At 36.4% G+C, this 21,796-nt stretch overlaps 1 protein-coding gene and 1 long non-coding RNA gene across 2 annotated transcripts; both read left to right on the top strand.

The window, feature by feature from the left end:
• The first annotated feature begins 850 nt into the window (after positions 1-850).
• On the top strand, positions 851-2,072 carry LOC120522123. Its single transcript, XR_005632292.1, has 3 exons — positions 851-903; positions 1,696-1,787; positions 2,021-2,072. It is a non-coding gene; the product is annotated as an uncharacterized LOC120522123 (long non-coding RNA).
• A 6,175-nt stretch (positions 2,073-8,247) lies between these two features.
• Positions 8,248-18,096, top strand: LOC120522122 (transmembrane protein 214-B-like). Its single transcript, XM_039743280.1, has 5 exons — positions 8,248-8,316; positions 9,953-10,049; positions 14,558-14,726; positions 14,982-15,133; positions 16,059-18,096. Exons 2-5 carry the CDS (start codon positions 9,988-9,990, stop codon positions 16,192-16,194), a joined length of 519 nt encoding a protein of 172 aa, XP_039599214.1. The 5' UTR covers positions 8,248-8,316; positions 9,953-9,987; the 3' UTR covers positions 16,195-18,096.
• Positions 18,097-21,796: the final 3,700 nt, after the last annotated feature.

The following is a 21,796-nucleotide window of genomic DNA, read 5'->3' on the forward strand; positions in this document are numbered from 1 at the left end:
TTCCCCTGACATCCAGCTCTCTTTAAATGCTTAGTATGAGATGATTTCAAAGATGCTATTTGTGTATGCATAATAACACAGACACATTAAAGTTCTAATTTGTGAATTTACTACATCCATCCATCCATCCATTTTCCAACCCGCTCAATCCGAACACAGGGTCACAGGGGTCTGCTGGAGCCAATCTCAGCCAACACAGGGCACAAGGCAGGAACCAATCCCAAGGAGGGTTCCAACCTACCGTAGGACACACACAAATACACCCACACACACTAAGGCCAATTTAGAATCGCCAATCCACCCAACCTGCATGTCTTTGGACTGTGGGAGGTAACTGGAGCGCCTGGAGGAAACCCACGCAGACACGGGGTGCAAAAATCAAAATTGCATTATAAGTTAAAATGACACTAAATTTTTTGTTAAAGTTAGTTGAACTTTTAAGACAGATTTAAGGATTTTTAAGCCAGTAGGGTAGACAATTTTGTTATTATTTTTTGTTTAATATTATGAATGATGGTTTACTTGGTAGAGGTATCCAAGGTGCATTAATATGACACAGTTATGAAAAAATATTCTGTCAGTTTTCCCTAACTCCATTTTTTTTTTCTCAGATGAGTATCCACATTTATATAATATGATGTATCACACAGTGTGACATTTTACTGTATCATTGTCCTTTCAGAGGTATTATGTCCAATAAATAATTAACCTACACAATTTCTAAAATATTAAGGTTGTAATAAATACTTCTTGTATCTTTAGTTTGCAGGATCAGTTGCGACGACTATATCCAAGGCTCAAAGTTTTAGCATTTGGTGCTAGCCCAGAATCTTCACTTCATACATATTTTCCTTCGGTCTGTCAAGGGGAACTCCACATTGTCCGGAAGGAATGAAAAAGGAGGTAAATATTTCATCAGTATTACTAAATAAGTTCATAACATAAAATCTTTTGAGTACTTAGCTTTACAACAGGGATTCTATGGGGGGAGAATGTTAGGTTTGCTCAATAGCCGCTCGCAGTAGCAGAATAAGCCAGAATCCTTCAATCTCATACGGGTTTCTGTAGCCATAGAGCCATCAGCCTTTCTCAACATCATCTACTCCTAAATGAATTTCAAGAAGTCTCTGAGGCAGCTAATTCATTTATCATTGATTTGCTGTTTTCGAAAGCCTATAGGAATCACACCCACCTCACAATAATACTCTGTACATTTAATTTTTACATATGTAGTTGAGGACTAGGCTTCTTCAGGCAAGATGTAATCTTACATTAATCTTGCCTGAAGAAGGGGCCTGAGTTGCCTGAAAGCTTGCATATATGTAATCTTTAGTTAGCCAATAAAATGTGTCATTTTTCTTGACTTCTCACTTACATTCATAATGGCTAACATACAGTATAACACCCTAGGACTACAGACATTTAATATTGCAAGCTTTCTTCCAGTATCTGGTGATCTCTCTCTCTCTCTCTCTCTGCTTTTCCCATGGGTTTGTTATCCAGAGTACACCTGGAAGCATAGGCCCTAAAGCTTCCTTGTAATCTGTGTCTATTCAGATTTTTATCTTTGGTGTTAAATCTTGTTTCCATAATGTTGATAACCTGTAATTTATCTCTTTACTGGTTCTTGATGTATGTATGATTAGTTAGTTAAATATAAGTTTACATTTGTGTATCTTTTTTTTTTCTCCCCAGCTGATATGCAGCCTGACTGAATGCTTGACCTTTGATCCCCAATGCTTCAGTGTTTGGAGACAGTTATACACAAAGCATCTTTCACAATCAAGGTAAAAATGTAAATTAAAAAGCTATAGGGAACAGAACTGAACATAGACAATAAATTTTAACTAATGATATATTCAAACTTTCTCAGGCAACAAATTTTGTATCTTTTAAAGGTTTTGTGCTCTATTTTTACTAATTATTAAACTAGTTTTTCTCAATTATAGTTTGAATGTAAACTTTTTTTCAAATATTTAAATAAATAATTTTGAGTATTTCTTTTAAACCCTTCTTTTAGCATTTTGTTGAATCATCTCTTGAATTCTTGGGGAAGCCTATCAGGAAAGGTAATTTTTTTGTGTTTATTTTGCATTATTGCTTTATATTATGGGTTTTGGAAAAGCTTTATTGTACTTGAATTCCTTGATTGTGTTCACATTTTCTGCACAGTGTGGTTTAGTATATTTTGTGATCATAACTTCAAAACCCTTAACTTGTTAGGTTTTCAGCTTGTAAATTTGAGCTGAGACCTCCTACTCCATGAGCATGTTTTTGTTCCTTCCAGAACATATAGATGGATAAAGACCTTAATTTCACCGCATTTCAGTATGTTATATATATATTTTTCCTTTATTAATTTTATTGCAATCCATACAAATCAGTCAAGTTTTTACAAAAGAAAATTGAGTTAGGACAGATCGATCCCCACCCCTGAGAGAGAAACAAGCAAACGGCGTGAAATTTAAGGCTGTAAACACACCTCAAATTAATAAATTCTTTGTGCTTATGAGCTTATTTTAAAATATTACTGATTAGATTCCATGTTTTGAAAAAGTCTGTACAGATCCTCTAACTGAGTATTTGATTTTTTCCATTTCAAATAATATAACACATCGGTTTCCCACTGACTTAAAGAGAGGAGAGTTTGGATTATCCAGTTTATCAGAATAAGTCTGCGTGCCAAAAGTGTAGTGAATGCAATCACAATTTGTTTGTCCTTCTCCACTTTAAACCCCTCTGGAAGAACCCCAAACACAGCTGTTAATGGGTTAGGAGGGATTGTGAGTCCAAGGCTGTCTGAAAGGTAATTAAAAAGTTTGGTCCAGAATAATGTTAATTTGGTGCAGGCCCAGAACATGTGACCCAGTGAGGCTGTGGCTAGGTTGCAGTGTTCGCAGGTTGGATCATGCCCTGGAGACATTTTGGAGAGTTTTAGTCGAGACAGATGTGCCTGATATATAATTTTGAGTTGTATAATTGTATGCTTTATGATATGGAGCTTGAGTGAATTCTCTGCATTGCTACTTTCCACTTCTTTTCTGTATATATTAAGTGAGAGATCTTTTTCCCAGTGTCCTCTTGGATCTTTGAAAGGAAGGGATTGTAAAATGATTTTATATATTGTAGATATGGAGTCTTAAGTCCTTAAGATTGAGCAATATTTTTCCAGCATGGATGAGGGTGTAAGATGAGGAAAATCTGGAAGGTTCTGTTTAACAAAGTTCCTGATTTGAAGATAGTGAAAGAAATGTGTAGCTGGAATGTTAAATTTGGAATGTAATTGTTCATAGGATGCAAAGACGTTGTCTATATAAAGATCTCTAAGCAAGTTAATTCCAAATTTTTTCCAGATATTAAAAACTGCATATGTTTCATGAAGGTTGAAAGAGGTGGTTCTCGCAGAGGTGCCACAGATAGAAGCTTCTCCGCCTTAAAATGCTTTCTACGTTGGTTCCAGATTCTAAGTGAGTGGAGCACAAATGGGTTATTAGTATATTGCCGATAGCACGGTGTTTATTGGAGCACAGAGCAAGGAATACAAAGAAGTACTGCAGGATTTTACTTCTATTGCGTCCAAGCTTTGTGTATGTTCTTCTATTTGTGTCCAGGTTCTTATCGACTGTATATTTGCTGCCCAGTAATAAAACTGGAAGTTAGGTAGAGCCATGCCGCCTTCTGCCTTTTGTCTTTGTAGGGTTGCTCTTCTGATGCGTGGATGTTTTGAATTCCAAATAAATGAGGTTATTGTTGAATCTAATTGCTTAAAAGAATGATTTATTAATGTATATTGGAATATTTTGAAATAAAAAGGAGCTTAGGAAGAATATTCATCGTAACAGTGTTAATTCTTCCAGCTAGTGTGAGATGAAGGGTTGACCATCTATGCAAGTCTTGCTTAATTTTTTCCATGCATGCAATGGCGAAATTTTGTTGATATAGAGCTTTATGTTTACTTGTGATGTTTACCCCGAGGTATTTAAACTGTTCTGCAATGATAAAAGGAAGGGTGTCTAATCTAATATTATATGCTTGAGAATTCACTGGAAAGAGTACAATTTTATTCAGATTAATTCTGAGACCAGAGATCTTTTGAAATTCTGTGAGTGCTGTTAAGACTGTGCAGGCACAGAATTCAGTATGTTATATTTTAAAGTTGTTTAACATATATATGGACAAGAAAAGATTTCTTCCTCCAATCTCTTTTTAAGCTGCTCAAGAATTTGGCATCTGTGGAGAGCCCTAGGTTTTCTGGCTAATTTTGCTGTTAGAAACAGACCACTTTGCAAACTCCCAACCAAATCATGGCTAAAATTAACATATCAAGACATAACTTTTAACCTGGAAAATTTGAAAATGAAGCAGTTAGCTGAGGGTATAAGTTAAAATCACAATGCATGAAAAACTGAACCTTTGAACTTAGTTGTTTTATTGCTTAAGTATTATGCCTGAGCTGCACAAATAATTGAACTATAATGGTTTGAAATAATTAATTTATTATTTAAACATAATATAGTTTAATATTAGGTATAAAGTTTATGACAAATGGAAGTGAAAATACAATTAATAATAAAGAAACTTTACATGTGCAGAGAAACATATTTTAATCATATGTGTTAGGATTATAAAACATAGAAAGAAACTATATATATGTCAAGAGAAGTACTACACCATTACTCCCAAAGTATTACATTAGCAGGGAAAATCCTGGGTGAGACAAAAGCTAAATAAGAAATAGGAGGTTCTGGACACTTTTGAGCGGAAATTGTAGATAAAAACATGATGAGCAATATACGTAGATCACCTTGAAGACAGAATGAAAGGTCTGGATCTGTGTCATTGCTGCTGAATTTTGATATTTTCTTTATTATATTTTGCATTTAACTTTTTACCTTTTGAATTTTATTTTTGTGCTTTCATAAATAATAATATTAATTGGGTCATGATTCTTACATGTTTCTGTGTCTCAGAGATTCATTTAGGGGTATGTTAACCTATGTGTTTCACTGAAGGGTTAAGCAGTATTGGGGATGTCAAATACAGGCCCATGAGACAATGGCCTACAACAGGTAAATGTAACCTGTTAAATTTTCAACACCAGGTGCTATCTCTCACCCCTTAGCCTTGGAAAGAGAAGTGGATAACCTGGGTATTCCTCTATGTCCAGATCTAGACAGCGCAACATTATCTCACCACTGGTCATTTTCATAAATGTTTTTACTTTCATCTGTCTTGCATGAATGTTTTAATCTATTGTTGAAAGGTTCTGTATAGTAACAATACTGCTGCATTATCAAGAGTTTTAGCAGTAGTAGAAACAAAATTATTATGTTGTGAATTCAGATGTTTATTATTATACAGTCATCATGATTTGTTGGTGCCATGAATCCATCCACTCGTTTTCTAAACCTTTTTAATCCAGATGTAGATCATTAAGGGATGGGGCCTATCTGACAGGATCAAGCACAAGGCATGAAACAACCTTGCACAGGGCACAAGTCTTTTGTGCAAGGTATGCTCATATACTCGCCTACAATCGGGCACGTTATGACAGTTTAACTTAACTCAACTTTCATTGTCATTCATCCACATACATAGTATATGGTCAAACAACCTTTTTTTTTTTTCGTTCTTTTTTTTCTTCAGTCCTTGGTGCATAGGCAAAATGACATACATTTAACATACACCATAACATTACCAAAAACAGTGCAACAATACAACGCAGGACTATAAAGCTCAAATAGTGCTCAATATCCATAGTAAAGTGCAGAGTGTAAAGTGACAGTACATTATTAGGGGAATGTTATAGAGATGTGGTACTGTCTAACATGTGGAAGTTCAGAAGTCAGACATCTTAGGGAAAGCTCACTACGTCCTGCAGATCTTGTACTCATGTGCTTTGCTGTTCCCAAACCACAGAGTGTGTCAGGAACCTTTCCACAGTTCCTCTATAAAAGGTGGTAATAATGGGTTGTGGCAAGCGGATTCACTTCAGTCTCCGCGAGGTAAAAAAGGCATTGTTTTGCCTTCTTGACAACAGAAGTTGATGTTGATTGTCCAGGAGAGGTCATCAGAAATGTGTCACCAGCCAACCTGCATGTCTTTTGTTATGTGCAAGGAAAAATTAGTTCTAACATGATGATAAACCATTCAGACACCGTGAAATTCAGCAAACTATGAAAAAAGACCTTCACTGGACAGGAAACTGAGACAGCTGAGAGTCAGTAATAATATACACTATTCTCCCATAATCAACAATTTATTACCCTGCCCCTATCCCCCACTGCTATTTCAGTTTTCCTCCCATATCACAAAAAATTTCCAAAAGTGGACCATTGTGAGTGTGTGTAAAAGTATATTCTGTACTGGACTAGTACTGCATCCGTAGCTTCTACTCTCAAACACTATATAATCTCCATTTTTTCAGTTTGTTGCTTAAAGAATTTGCCAGACGTGAAATAAAAACGCTGGCAAAAAAGAAAAAAAAAATTACAAACTAATTTTAAAGTTTCAGGCATGATATTCTATGAAGTTTCTAATGAATGCTTCACTTGCAAATAATTCTGCTTGTGTACATGAGCATACATTGATGTTTCTCATGCTTTATCTGGCAGTGTTGCTGCTATTTTTCTCATATGTCAACCCAAGAAATTCTTTTGTAATTATGCCAGGTCTGAACCTGGGATATTTCTGTATTCAAACTAATCTTTTACTTGCAAATTCCTAAGAAAGCCTACTTGTGTGCAAAAAATATAACAAAACAAGGGTTTTCGACTAATGCCTGTCAATTTATATTAAAACTGCTGAGTCTGTTTTATTGAGTGATGAAATTAAACTAAAACAAAAAGTAAAGATTTAAATACATTGTTTCATGCATGTTCTCATCCATCTTTTGAAATCTGGTCAGTAACATAAACAAGTTTCTTCACTAAGTGAAATGCTAATCTTGATTCTGTCTTTTATGCTAATATCACTGCTACTTCAGAGGAACTATTTAGGAATCTGATATTGTTCCTAAGGATGGATTAGAGCTGTCAGTCAAGCATATTGCAGTTTGTTACTTTCTGTGATTTCACATTTTAATAGAGTTGCATCTAGTAACAGCAGCTAGCTAGTTAGCCCAAAAATAATGTGTATCAGAAGTATAATTGACTGCAAGTGAACATTTTCTGTAAAGTGGATATGTATGCGCTGTAAATAAGTAGTAAAAATAAAGGTTTGGGTATTGGCCCCATATATTGTTGGCAGAGTAGTAAAAAAAGATTGATACCAGTCTGTAACCTGTAAAACAACAAAAGACAAGTGATAAATGGCGATACAGAGGATTTATATTTTGGCAGCAGAAAGTAGGGAAAAGTCATCAATATTTCATGGAAGTGGGGTCATCTGAAAGGGAGGAAAGTGACTTAATCCTCTGTTTCTGTGGAAAATGAAGAGAGAGGCATTAGTAGTCTCTTGCAAACCTTTTCCCAATGTTTTCTTCTATTTATTTTACACTTGCATCCAAGCTGCATAAATATACTCTTCATCAAAACTTGAAATTTTGTATTTTTAGTTCTCAGTTCTTCTTGATTTTACTGTATTTGTACAGTGTCTGTCTATGTAGCCACATATTGCATGTTTTTTTCTGTTAACTGATTACAGTCTCCTGTTTTGTTTTTTGTTTTTAAATAATGTACAAATTAAATTTATGAAGATAATTTTATTTAAATGTGTGTTGTATACAGGTAAATTCTATGTTTTATTAAGCTCTAGTCTCATCATGGACACTGTTAAATGGATGCAAGGTGTATCTTCAAACCTATATTCAAATGTTCCTATTGTGATCTTTTGAACTATGTGGGCATGTAAAGAGATCTGAAAAAGTACATAACATGTGAAAGTTGAGGATTTGTTGAATATTCACAACCTAGTTATCTCTTAGTACATTCCAAACTAATTCAGTAAATGTATTATTTTCATTCTTTTTTAGGTTCAAAATCCTCCAGGAAACTGTGCAGTCTTTCCAAGTTACAAATGAAGAAATCAGCTTGTCTACTAAATCAGACCATGTGAAAGCCTGTGCTGCAGTGTGTACTGTAAGTCATTTACTTGTTTGTTCAAATTTTAGTGTGAAAACATTTTTGTGAAACAAATCTTTTGTTATAAGTTAACTTTTTTTTTGCTGAACTTCCTGAAAATTGATTTTTCTTTACAGAATTTACAGCTAAAGATGAAACGCCAGAGATTCAACTGGTCTCAGCCTGTTGCTGGTAGGACTGGTGTTTGCTGTTGGCTTTGTAATACATGACATCAGAGCTCAAGGGTCATTTAATGGTGTGTGTTTTCCTTTGTTTTTCTGTGATCATGTAAATGTAATGATCAATTTGCCTTTTTCCTTTTGTAAAAAAGTTCAATTGAAAATCCCTCTTTTTCCATTTAAATTCATGCCTGTATATTTGAGTGTATTTTTCTGATTATTTCTTGTTTTATGGATTTTGTTGCACATTTCTTTCAGTATCTGATTGACCCTGCATTGTAAACATAAGCATATGCTTTTTTTTTAACAAATTATATTCCACTTAACACAAGTCTTGGGATAAATTAATGTATTCTTCCATTGTGAAAATAACTTGACTTCAGAAATGCTCTCCAAAATGGCCTACAACAGGTAAATTTAAGTCACAGCTTCTGTTTCAACCACAACTTTTATGAACCACATTTGTACTAAGCCTCATGGTCAAGCACCCACATCCTCAATGCCACATGTCCAATTACTGTCTCCAGCTGTCATTTTGGTCTTTTGTGTATTCACCTACATGAATTTTGCTTCCCTTGTAACTTAGTGTGTCATCTTTTATGTTGCTTTTTGATATTAGCAAAAGATTATTTGTATACAAGAGCCCATATATAATACCATCCCTGTTTTGCCTCTGTTTTGAAATGTTCACTTTTCCTTTATGCAGGCATTTTCACCTTCATATTTTTTGTTATATCTGAGTATCATTTCACACACACACACAAACTTTTTGTTTGCCCACCAAATTATCTTTTGTGGGAACCTTCCAAACATCAAATTTACAAAGACATTAGTCATTGTTTCAAATAACCCTTTATTTTTTCTCACTGTCTGCTCCATACTTTAAGTTGCTCAGACCTACAAAGAAATAGTATTGTCACATTTTTATCAGGTATCCGGTGCAAGGTAAGATCAATCCCTGATCAGGGTTGCCAGTCCATTGCAAAATGAACACACTCACACACAAACACATTTTTATTAACAGCCTCAGAAATCTCTCACAGTTTATTTTGCACTATTATCTTGCCTAATAAGTGACAGGTCTGCTAGTTTCCTTCAGCAGTTCTTATGCTACTTTTTTGGACATGATGCTCTTTTTCTGTGTGTCTTCTGTAATGATTTTGCCTCAGTCTTCTGAGAATCTTACAACTAGGTCCTTCTATTTTATCATTACAATCAACACAACACTGGCTTCCAAAAGTCCAGTCACTTTGCCTCTCGCTTGAGGTATTTGTTCCAAATCAGATCTCTCTTCGTCCTTTCTGCCATCTTTTTGGATACTTGCTGTTCCTGAAATTGTACAAACTGCTTTGAATGAATATTAATACTACATATACATTTGTTTTTAAGACTCAGGAAGCTAGAATAATAAGAGTACATCAAAATTACCTTTCCATCAGTGAACTGCAGTTTTATGAAACAATTTGAATTTTCATTCTTGAAATACTAATCTATATCCTCTAAAGTATACATTTTGGATTTTTGAAGATGAATCTTTTCTAATTCATTATTATTATGATTAATATACTTATAAATGTTATGGAATTGAGGGTGGTTATTGAGTGTGTTGAGGGTTAGATGGATGAGTAAATGAACCTTCCTTTAAAAAGTGATTGAATAAAATGCATAGTCTAAAGTTCACCTATTGTGGCCTTTTTTTATCCCCTCTGCTAGGTTCATCAGTTGCACAAGTTCTTCAGCAGTCTGGAATGATGTCCTTTTCTCAACAGGCATACAATAAAATATCTGTTTATTCAAACAAAGGATACAGGTCAGTGTTTTTTTCTTCCTTTTTTTCCATTTTTATTTTAAATTTTTGTTAATGTGACTTGTTCACAGTAAAATTTCTTTGCTCTCATATCGGGAGGTTGTGACCGGGGCTGGGGTGGGCACTGCCCCCTAGAGACAAGCCGTGCCCACCCTGCGAAATGCTCTGTCTGTCCAATGAAAACTCTGGAGAAGAATAACATTTGATTTTCACAGTTCACTTGCCACACATTTTGCAGCACGCCTTTGAACCTGTTTGACCGCATTCTTCAATTAAAACAGCATATACGTTCCATTCTTCTTTTATATTCTGGTTGGTAACACCAAAGGCTATGCATAGGTGGCTTATTAAAAGCAGACATCTTCAACCTCTTTCCCTCCCATGAGCTGCTGGCTCCACGGTTGAGCCCAGCACCGCTGCTACCATCACGCAACACAGCACACCCACGTCTGGAACTGAAACTCCAAAAGATCTAGATAAGCCTACACAATCCTCCAGCTCTGCACCCGTGTCGCACTCCAAACCTCTGCCTTCAACAAAATATACAGTCCGGTCTGCCTGACTTAAATATGGATAGCCCATCCCAGCCCATTTTAATTAATTATCCCAAGCGCATTCAGAAAGACACTCAGATGTTTTAGTGCAAGCTGGTATCAGTCTCGACCATGGCTTGAATATTCAATATTTGTCCGTGATCCCAGCCTTTGCTTTGCCTGCCGCAAATCTACTGTTTCCAATTTGGACCGTGAGGACATATTCACCAAACACGGCTACACTAATTGGAAAAAGCTATAGAAAAGACGGTGGCTTCCACAAACACGCGCCTAGTATCCCACACGCCAGAACCATGTCTGCATGGCAAGAGTATCGGCACCGGGCAGAGACGGGTGAAAGCATAGTTCAACTACTGGGTCCAACCCAGATAGAAAAGAATAGATATTATGTGAAAAGCATTGGGGAGGCCGTTCAGTTCCTTGCAGTCAATGAACTGGCTTTGTGTGGTCACAATCACGAAGGTGGGGAGGAGGGACTTTTCCTTAAGTTCTTTGATTACACAATCAAAAAAGATGCCAAACTTGCAGAAATTGTAAAATACATCCCAGACAACACAAAATACACATCCAATGTAATTCAAAATGAAATAATTGAGACTCTTGCCAAAATGGTGATAAAAGATATCAGGACCAAATATTAAAAGCTGACTCTCCTGGATTTTGCATTAAAAGTGATGGTACCAGAGATCGCTGTAACATTGAGAATTTGTCTAGTGATTAGATTTGTCCAGAACTCCATCCCTGAAGAACACCTGATTGGCTTAATTCAACTGAATCAGATTGATGCTGAATATATTTGTAAACAATTTCTGTCACATCTCTCTGAGTTAGGTTACAACCCAGACAATTTAGTGTGTCAGTGTTTTGATGTTACTTCTGTCAAGTCTGGGGCAAGGGTGGTGTCCAGGCTTTGTTACAAAACAAAGTTGGTAAGTATAGTCCATATGTACACTGCTACAACCACCACCTCCATTTACCAGTGATACATGCAATGGAATCAGAACCTCTGGCTAAGAAGTTCTTTGACTGGTCAAATTCATTGAACACATTTTGTCACAGACATTATGTTTCACACACATACAATATGTACACTGACAAGACTTCTATAAATGTGATGAACCAGTCATTATGATGTCACAAAGTCCATTGTCAACAATGAGGAAGCTATAAGGGGGCTTCTCTCATAGGTAGCAGAGGCTGACACTGCCCCTTTTGACATTTGCATAGAGGCATGTGGTCTTTTGACCCAATTAAAAAAGCAGAATTTTTTCAATACAGGAAAATTCCTCCTTCATGTGCTTGGTGTGCTGAAACCAGCCAATGCAATTCTACAGGCACATGAAGTGGATTTGTGCACTGCTGGGGAGGTGGTGACAGCTTCACTGACTACACTGAAGGAGATGAGATGCAACTCATTCTGGGAGGAGCATTTCTCTCAGTGTGAAAGTAGGCCTACCAATTCGCTCAAAAGGAAACGGAAAGTTAACTCACAGCTTGATGATATTATTGTCGTGTCTACACTTGGGCATGGTGACTCTGATGAACAAATTGCTCCTAATCAGACTTTTAAAAGGGCTATGTTCAGCATTCTTGATAGAGCTGTTGTGGAAATGGAGACAAGATTCTCTCAGAGAAATGTTGAATTATTGAGGGCCACATCGCTTCTCCTGCCAAAATCAGAATTATTTCTTGATCATTCTCTCCTGAAACCACTTCAGGCACTTGCAGGCACAGAGCAAAACAGCATGAGCTTGCAAAATGAAATTGCAAGCTGATGCTAATCTCTCTGAAGCATGCAAATGCATTCAGCAGTACAAAGAGGCCTTCCCTATGTTGCATTCGCTATATGTCACAGCACTCGTCATTGGTGTGTCTTCAGCTGCATGTAAAAGCTCTTTCTGTACTTTGAAGTGCATTCTCACTCCTCTCCGCCAACCAATACTGCATTCAAAGAAGAGAAATTTAGTCATTCTGGAGAAGAACATCACAGAAAATCTAGACATAAATGAATTTATTTCAGAATTTGCCAAGAGTAACTGCAGACCGGTCCTGTAGATAATATCCAGGTTAAACACTGGAAACTGATATCCTATAGCCTCCCTAATGACTACAATGAGCCATGTTTCTGTTCTTGCTCTCATATGTTGTATACATTTGACTTTATTGATATTTACCTTGTATATGTAGTTCTATATTTGTTCACAAAAAATAATACAAGTTCCATTGCCTCTGTTAATTTTATTGAAAAATAGGTTATGATTTATGCCACAATTTTTGCTTTTATATGTTATATAAAACTATGTTATTATTATTTGACCCCTACAAAAATGGGGATGGATGGATGGATAGATGGATATTTTTTGCCCCACCCCAGACAAGCCAAATGCCCACCCACACATGATGTTGTGGTCACACCTCTGTCTCATATTGTTAAGTCTTCGACATTCATTATTAATTTTGTTCTGGAATCTTATTATAACTGGTCCTGTTGAATAGCTGTCATTATATTATTGATAGTTTTATGTGTTATGGTCAACCAGTAAGTTGTATAAACATTGATTCTGTTATCCCATTGATTATCTGTTTATTTTTCCTGTAATACTTTAAGAGTGTATTTTTGTGGCGTTCTCTTCCATTTTCTGGTAACTCTTGCTTAGTGTATACTGATGAGGTAAAGGAAATGCATTGTTTTCTGGAATGGGTAAGCTATAGTTGCTGCTTGTTGTGTCAATTTCTTTTAGAGTTTCTGACCAGTAATATAGCTTATGCAGATTGAGATTTCCATTTGCCAATCGCACAAAAGCTTGTTTGGATCACTTTTACACAGCAAATGGAACATCTTTAGAAAGGCCTTAATTCATAATTTAGGTTGATATTCTCCCACACATCATTGAAATTACAATAAAACCCTATTAGTGGAGTGTGTTTTTTTTGTTTGTTTGTTTTTTAATTAAATAAATAGTCCTTCACGGTAGCCTCGTATGGAAAGCGGGAGCCAATATACCCTCAGTTTAGTAAAAACATATGGAGAATTTACAGACTACACAGACAATGACTCGCAAGGGATCTAAACCCAACACTTTGAATCGATATGGCATCAGTGCATACCAGTTTCAGTTTGCATTGAATTCTTCACAAAGCATTTTCATCACATCTGTTTTTATCTAAAATGGCAGTCTGTGGCCAACTGTAGTAGTGCTACATATGTAGTGGGCTATTAAAAGAATTGCACCATGAGCCCGTAAATCAGTAATGTGTAAATACTGGTGCGGTAAATGAGGTAAGTTTTTGTAACACTGTGTTAAAGAGAAAAATGCTCTGTGTCTGACCACTTAAAGTAAAAAATAAATAAATGAATCACAGTTTAACTAAACAAACATTTGACTGTATAAATTAATAACATTTTTTTCCAGGCAGACCTTATGCATCTGGAATACCCAATTTCTTAATACAGTTTTAAAAAGAAAGATATATTACACTTTATTTTCCATTCCAACGTCATCCTCATCTTGACCTTAACTTGACAACTTCTTAAATAGTTAGAGCCTGGTAGTTCTTGTAGATGATTGTGAGGGTATTATATCTAAAGATAAATTAAGAAATGTTTTTTAATAACAACAAAATATGTGGAATTGGTAGTATGACATTTTCAGTTAATTCAGGGCAATTTCTTTTTTAGGCACTTTTTAACATAGGCCTTCAAGTGCAAGGTTATTCTAAAACAGAACTTGCCTTAGCAGATTGCATTTTTTTGCTTGCTATTCATATATCTGTGAACACAGTTTCAGATTTTTCATAGTTGACTTATTGAAAATTTGGAATGTATCATACAGCATTCTTCTCTTTTTGCAAAACTGTGTCAATATGTATTTAAAACATTCCACCCACTTCCTTCATGCACAACACTCTTTGTTGTTGTTGCCATTTATAATACTGTAATTTTTTTTTCTTTTGCAGTTGGCTGGAAACAAATGCTCCCTATTACTACTCAGAAATGGTTAAAACATTTGGGCCTACTCTAGAAATGGCTTGGGAGAAGACGATTGTTACATCAGCATACATCACAGAAATGTGTGCAGGCCAGATTGCTTGGATCAAAGAAAATGCTCCTAAATTAATAGAATTGGTAAACGTGCACTCTACCTTTCCTTCAGTTACTTTATAGTTGAATTCATACAGTGTACACAACAAATAGCCCACATGTTATGAGTGTTTCTTCATACCCAAATTATCACTAAGCCCCATTGCTCTTAACTGAGTATATTGAAATGTAATCCAAATAGATATGTGAATATTTGAATTTTTTAAAAGGTGTCATTTCTGTTTTTTTCTTGGATATAGTTAGTACTGTATAAGTACAACTTTTTCTGTTTTATTTCAGCTCAGTGCAAGCATTCCAGAATGTGTGGTGAACTTTATTGAATATTTGAAAGTATTACTTCTGTTCATACACCAAAACTACCTGCGGCCACTTATGACATATGCTGTAACTTTGATGGATGAAAGCTGGCAGACATTTGTTAAGTCCTGCAAGTAAGTGTGAAGTATTTAGGGTTCACCAAACGTAGGCTTACTTTAGGTCATATTTTATGGTATTACTTTCTCAGATTATTTTATTATAATACACTTTAGATATTTGTAATTGTTTAAAATGGCCTTTTTTATGCAAATAAGTACCTCTAACTTGAAACCATAAATCTTGATCTTATTGCATCGACTGTGCAGAGACATGTATGTGCAAATTTCATTTAAGTGAGAGGCTCTGGGTATTGCCTTCAGTGATTTTCACTTTGCTATGGGTGTGCCTTATTAACCAATCATGATTTGCCCTCAAACCAGCAGAAAATGTGTTTAGAGGGAAGGAAAGAAGCTGTGTGTCCTCATTTTATGATGTATTTTACAAGTATTATCTCTTTAAAATATCATCACAAAACATTTTTGTCTGGAAATTTAGTATTACATGTTTAGGTTCATAGATCATTAAAAAGAATTCTGATACAAAAAAAAATGTACATGGAACACACTTGGATTAAGGTTCCCGTGTAATTGTTTACTCTTTGGAGGTCAACACATACAATTAAACTTAGCCAAGAGTCACCAGTGAGCTTGACATATACAGCATATCTGAGGATGTGATTAGGAAACCAGAGAATCTAGAAGAGATCTGCATAAGAACCCAGATATCCAACCCAGATAATGATTATTGCAAGATTTAGTCCCAGGTCTTGGCAGTTGCATTAAACTAATTATCCATATTAAGACAATTTAAATAGAAGAGAGAATTTTCTTGGGAACACTTTGTGAGCTATTGATAACTCAAATTATTTACTTCACCCCTTGACTCTACTGCTTGCTCAGTTATTAGCTGTGTGCCCATTTGTGTATAGTTGTTATATTTGTCAACAAAAAGTGCTTCGTATGTTTACAGTAAATGTTTTTGTTTTGTTTCCTGCTGCAGTGGAGAAGTTTCCTGGCTGTGTGTCCAGAATCATTTAATAAACTTTACTGATTCAAGCTGGAGTTACCTGCAGAACAGAAGCATTGCTGTGAAAAACTGGGCACTTGACTTGATCTCCAGACATTCAAGTGCTTAAGACACTGAAAAAGGACAATACCAACTCTGCTGCATTTTGTAAAGATTCAGAGAAATTTTCTTAAAAGGGGAGCGAGTGCTTTAATTCCTTTGAAATTCCACATAATATTTTATAATCTAAGACCACTTTTCTACTTTACAGTTCTTACAGGTGTTTTTTTTTCTTTTTCATTTTCTTGTTTAAAAGTATTACAATATGAAAATGCAAAAATCAGTGTTCTGTTTTAAGCAATTGCCAAAGCAGGTATCATGAGTGATTCATTATTGCCATCTGCTAATGGCAGTAAAGAAAAAAAAAAAAAACTAAACTAAAAAAATATTGCACTACAACTATCCAGCTTTTCTGGCTGGGTGTTGAACTGATCATTCCTCACTAATGGCCTCATTTTATTATTTTGAGACTACTGTATATGAAACTAAACACAGTCAAGTAGATTTAGAAGTCAGAGAGAAAAAAACTCACTTCTAAGAAGTCAAATCAATATAGTTATGGAATTTATATAACAGAAATCATTTAAAACAAGTAGGGGGGAAGCAGGATTATGTAGTATATAATGTAATAAAAGAGCTATTTAAACTAACTGGGACAAGACTAAATAGAAAACTGTGAAGCTTGTTCTTAAAGCGTTTTAACTAAATTAATGTAGCACTGAAACTTGGAATGTAGAAGTTTTTTTGGTAAGGCAAGAAATGCTGTTGACCCTGAGATAGCTATTTTCAGCAGTTTGCCTTGGCTGATATTGCTGATGGTCAGAACTCGTGTCTTGTGTTCCTGTATAGAGAAATGTAATTGAATTCAGTGATCTGAGGTCTATTGCTACACTGGCTTGTTTCGCTTGCTTTCTCTGAGACTCCGGTATTGTCTTGAAGATAGCTAACAAAATAACTTGTAAGTGGCAATAAGGACAAGAACATTAAGGACATTACATTTTGGAAGCTAGAAGCAAGCGTGTTGTGCATTTTCATGCAGGGTTGCTTGATGCCTTTATGCCCAGATTTCCCATATGTAGGCCACTGAAGGCAGGCAGTGTGTTGGTACCTCAATCTGTACTTGTCTTTGCTTATTTTCCAGCATGCGTCATACAATAGATTCAGGATTTGCACAGGAGTTATTTCAGCAATTTAAAATAACTCTGACTGAGTTCATCTGTAGTCCTAGGTTATTCTTCAATATGAAGAAATCCAAATGGTATATCAAAAACAATTGTGGAACTCGGATGTTGAAAAGTCAAAAGTGTGTGTGTATCTGAAAAAAAGTGTCTTGCTCAGGTTTGAACTCTTGTCCAGTGTATGTTTGTCATTTTTAGGAGGTTCATTCTGGATTTGGGTTGAATGATCATTTAGTACAGTTGTTTTTAACACCTCACCACATATTTTTTATTTAATCTCTTACTGTGTACATATACTGTATTTTGAATTACTGGTTGTATTGCTGCTTCAGACCATCACCAGGTTGCCAAGGTAGATATAGATTGTAAATATTTAACTTACACTAAAAAATGTATGTTGAAACCATCCAGTGATTTTCAACATTTGTTGAATGAATTTTAAAGTTGACAGCATAACACAACCAACCCCTTCTCTATACATGGTGAAAATATTCAGAAAATCTCAAACTCAGAATTGCCCCACATGATGCGATGATCTCATTTTCTTTGTCTGTGTATGGCTGATATTTCAAAGATGTACATCTACTTTGTGTGAAGGTTTTAAAGAAATGTGTGTTGCCGCCTTGGATCCTGATTCTGTCCATATGTGTGTTTGTTTTTATTAAAATAAATAAATAGACATATGAGTTATGTGATTGTGCATTCCACACAAATCTGAACATAGGCTGTAAACTAGAGAGCCTCCGTTAGCTTTGTTTTAACTTGGAATAAAATTTTTCCCTTGTGTGCTTGAATAGTGTAGTGGTCATTTCTGTCATTCAGCCTTATGAACGCAAGTCATTCACCGGAGATTTGAAGCTTTAGTTGTGCTACACATGGAAATGGCCCATTGACTTAAAGATGAATTTCAGTTTTAATTAATATGCAGCCCATTGTTTGGGGGAGAACATGAGAGGTTAATACAGACTACACCTAAAATAGGTGGATTAACAGATACATGAGCATCAACACAGGACAAATCTCGTGTTTGAGTTTATGCATAAAGTGTAATGTGAATAATGTTATTTTACATTTGACTGGACTACTCGTAGGTAGTAGTAGTGGGAAGTAGTAGGTAGTAGTGGGTAGTTTTGATAATGGAAAGAACGCCTTATGGAAAAGATGTGGGAGTCATAACAGTCCATGACTAGACAGGTGCTCCAGAAAGTTAAATTCAGAGACTTAATAGGAAGCTGTTAGTGGTGTGACAACCTCTCATTTTAATTCTACTATCATCATGTCATACAGTCATATGAAAAAGTGTGGGAACCCCTCTTAATTCTTTGGATTTTTGTTTATCATTGGCTGAGCTTTCAAAGTAGCAACTTCCTTTTAATATACTGTATAACATACCTTATGGAAACAGTAGTATTTCAGCAGTGACATTAAGTTTATTGGATTAACAGAAAATATGCATCATAACAAAATTAGACAGGTGCATACATTTGGGCACCCCAACAGAGATATTACATCAATACTTAGTTTAACCTCCTTTTGCAAATATAACAGCCTCTAGACGCCTCCTATAGCCTTTGACGAGTGTCTGGATTCTGGATGGAGGCATTTTGACCATTCTTCCATACAAAATCTCTCCAGTTCAGTTAAATTTGATGGCTGCTGAGCATGGACAGCCTGCTTCAAACCATCACATAGATTTTCGATGATATTCAAGTCAGGGGACTGAGACGGCCATTCCAGAACATTGTACAGGCCGGGCCATTTATATGGATACACCTTAATAAAATGGGAATGGTTGGTGATATTAACTTCCTGTTTGTGGCACATTAGTATATGTGAGGGGGAAAACTTTTCAAGATGGGTGGTGACCATGGTGGCCATTTTAAAGTCGGCCATTTTGGATCCAACTTTTGTTTTTTCAATAGGAAGAGGGTCATGTGACACATCAGACTTATTGGGAATTTCACAAGAAAAACAAAGGTGTGCTTGGTTTTAACGTAACTTTATTCTTTCATGAGTTATTTACAAGTTTCTCTTTGTTTACAGCCATTGACATGTCGCTGAGGTTAACACGTGAGGAGCGGATAGAAATTGTGTTGATGTCTGGTGAACGCAGTAACCGGGTCATTGCAGCAGATTTCAATGCAAGACACCCTACGAGACCACCCATCTCCCATGCTACAGTTGGCAAACTGCTTGCTAAGTTTCGTGAAACTGGTTCAGTGTTGGATTTGCCAAAATGTGGACACATAAAAACTTTCACTAATGAAGAAACATCAGTGGCTGTCCTAGCTTTATTCAGCAAGAGCCCACAGCGTAGCACTCGCCGCATGTCACTGGAGAGTGGCATTAGTCGAACATTCCTTCGGCGGATATTAGATACTCACAAATGGCACCCTTACAAACTCCAGCTACTGCAGCATCTCAACGAGGATGACCCAGAACGGCGCACTGAATTTGCAGAATGGGCAAAACAAAAATTGGAACAGGATCCTCAGTTTACGCAGAAGATTTTGTTCAGTGATGAGGCAAACTTTTATGTGAATGGTGAAGTTAACAAACAAAACCACCGCTATTGGTCTGACACTAACCCACATTGGATACATCCCTCCAAGACTGTTGGAACAAAAAAATTGATGGTGTGGTATATGGGGTACAAAGATAGTGGGGCCATTCTTCATCAATGGAAACCTCAAGGCCACTGGATATGCGAAATTGCTACATGATGATGTGTTTCCCTCTTTATGCACTGAAGCTGGCACGTTCCCTGAGTTTTTCCAGCAAGATGGTGCACCACCACATTATGTGTGTCAGGTCTGAGCATTCCTAGATGAACAGTTTCCTGGAAAGTGGATTGGTCGTCGTGGGCCAATTGAATGGCCCCCAAGGTCTCCCGATCTGACCCCCTTAGACTTTTATCTTTGGGGTCATCTGAAGGCAATTGTCTATGCTGTGAAGATACGAGATGTGCAGCACCTGAAACTACGGATACTGGAAGCCTGTGCTAGCATTTCTCCTGCGGTGTTGCTATCAGTGAGTGAAGATTGGGAGAAGAGGGTTGCATTGACAATCCAACACAATGGGCAGCACATTGAACACATTTTATAAGTGGTCAGAAACTTGTAAATAACTCATGAAAGAATAAAGTTACATTAAAACCAAGCACACCATTGTTTTTCTTGTGAAATTCCCAATACGTTTGATGTGTCACATGACCCTCCTCCTATTGAAAAAACAAAAGTTGGACCCAAAATGGCCACCATGGTCATCACCCATCTTGAAAAGTTTTCCCCCTCACATATACTAATGTGCCACAAACATTAAGTTAATATCACCAACCATTCCCATTTTATTGAGGTGTATCTATATAAATGGCCCACCCTGTACTTCTCCCCCTGCATGAATACCTTTGTAGATTTCAAACTGTGTTTTGGGTCGTTGTCTTGTTGGAATATCCAACCCCTGAGTAAGTTCAACTTTGTGACTGATGTTTGAACATTATTCTGAAGAATTTGTTGATATCGGGTTGAACTCATCCGACCTTTGACTTTAACAAGGGCCCCAGTCCCTGAACTTGCCACACAGCATGTTGGAACCTCCACCAAATTTGACAGTAGGCAGCAGGTGTTTTTCTTGGGATGCTGTGTTCTTCTTCTGCCATGCAAAGAGCTTTTTGTTATGACCAGATAACACAATGTTTGTCTCATCAGTCCAAAGCACTTTGTTCCAAAATTAATCTAGCTCGTCTAAATGAGCATTTGCATACAACAAGCAACTCAGTTTGTTGCGCAAGTGCAGAAAGGGCTTCTTTCTCATCACCCAGCCATACAGATGTTCTTTGTGCAAATTGCTGAATTGTAGAATGATGTACAGAAACACCATCTACAGCAAGATGTTCTTGCAGGTCTTTGGAGGTGATCTGTGGGTTGTCTGTAACCATTCTCACATATGCCGCTCCTGTATTTTTCTTGGCCGGCCAGATCTGAGGTTTAACAGCAACTGTGCCTGTGGCCTTCCATTTTCTGATTACATTCCTTATAGTTGAAACTGACAGTTTAAACCTCTGAGATAGCTTTTTGTAGCCTTCCCCTAAACCATGATACTGAACAACTTTGTTTGCAGGTCTTTTTAGAGTTGCTTTGATGATCCCATGCTGTCAGTCTTCAGAGGAGAGTCAAAGGGAAGCACAACTTGCAATTGACCCCCTTAAATACCTTTTCTCATGATTGGACACACCTGTCTATGAAGTTCAAGGCTTAATGAGCTAATCCAACCAATTTGGTGTTGCAAGTAATCAGTATTGAGCAGTTACATGCATTCAAATCAGCAAAATTACAAGGGGACCCACATTTTTGCACAGCAGTTTTTCACATTTGATTTAATTTCATACAACTAAATACTGCTTCACTAAAAATCTTTATTTGGAAAACACCCCAGTACTCAGATGTTCCTAGGAAATGAAAGACGTACCACTTTTTTTTGTTGAAAGTAAATATT

The sequence above is a fragment of the Polypterus senegalus genome, unplaced genomic scaffold (genome assembly GCF_016835505.1).
Source record: "Polypterus senegalus isolate Bchr_013 unplaced genomic scaffold, ASM1683550v1 scaffold_3668, whole genome shotgun sequence".
Lineage (NCBI taxonomy): Eukaryota > Metazoa > Chordata > Cladistia > Polypteriformes > Polypteridae > Polypterus > Polypterus senegalus.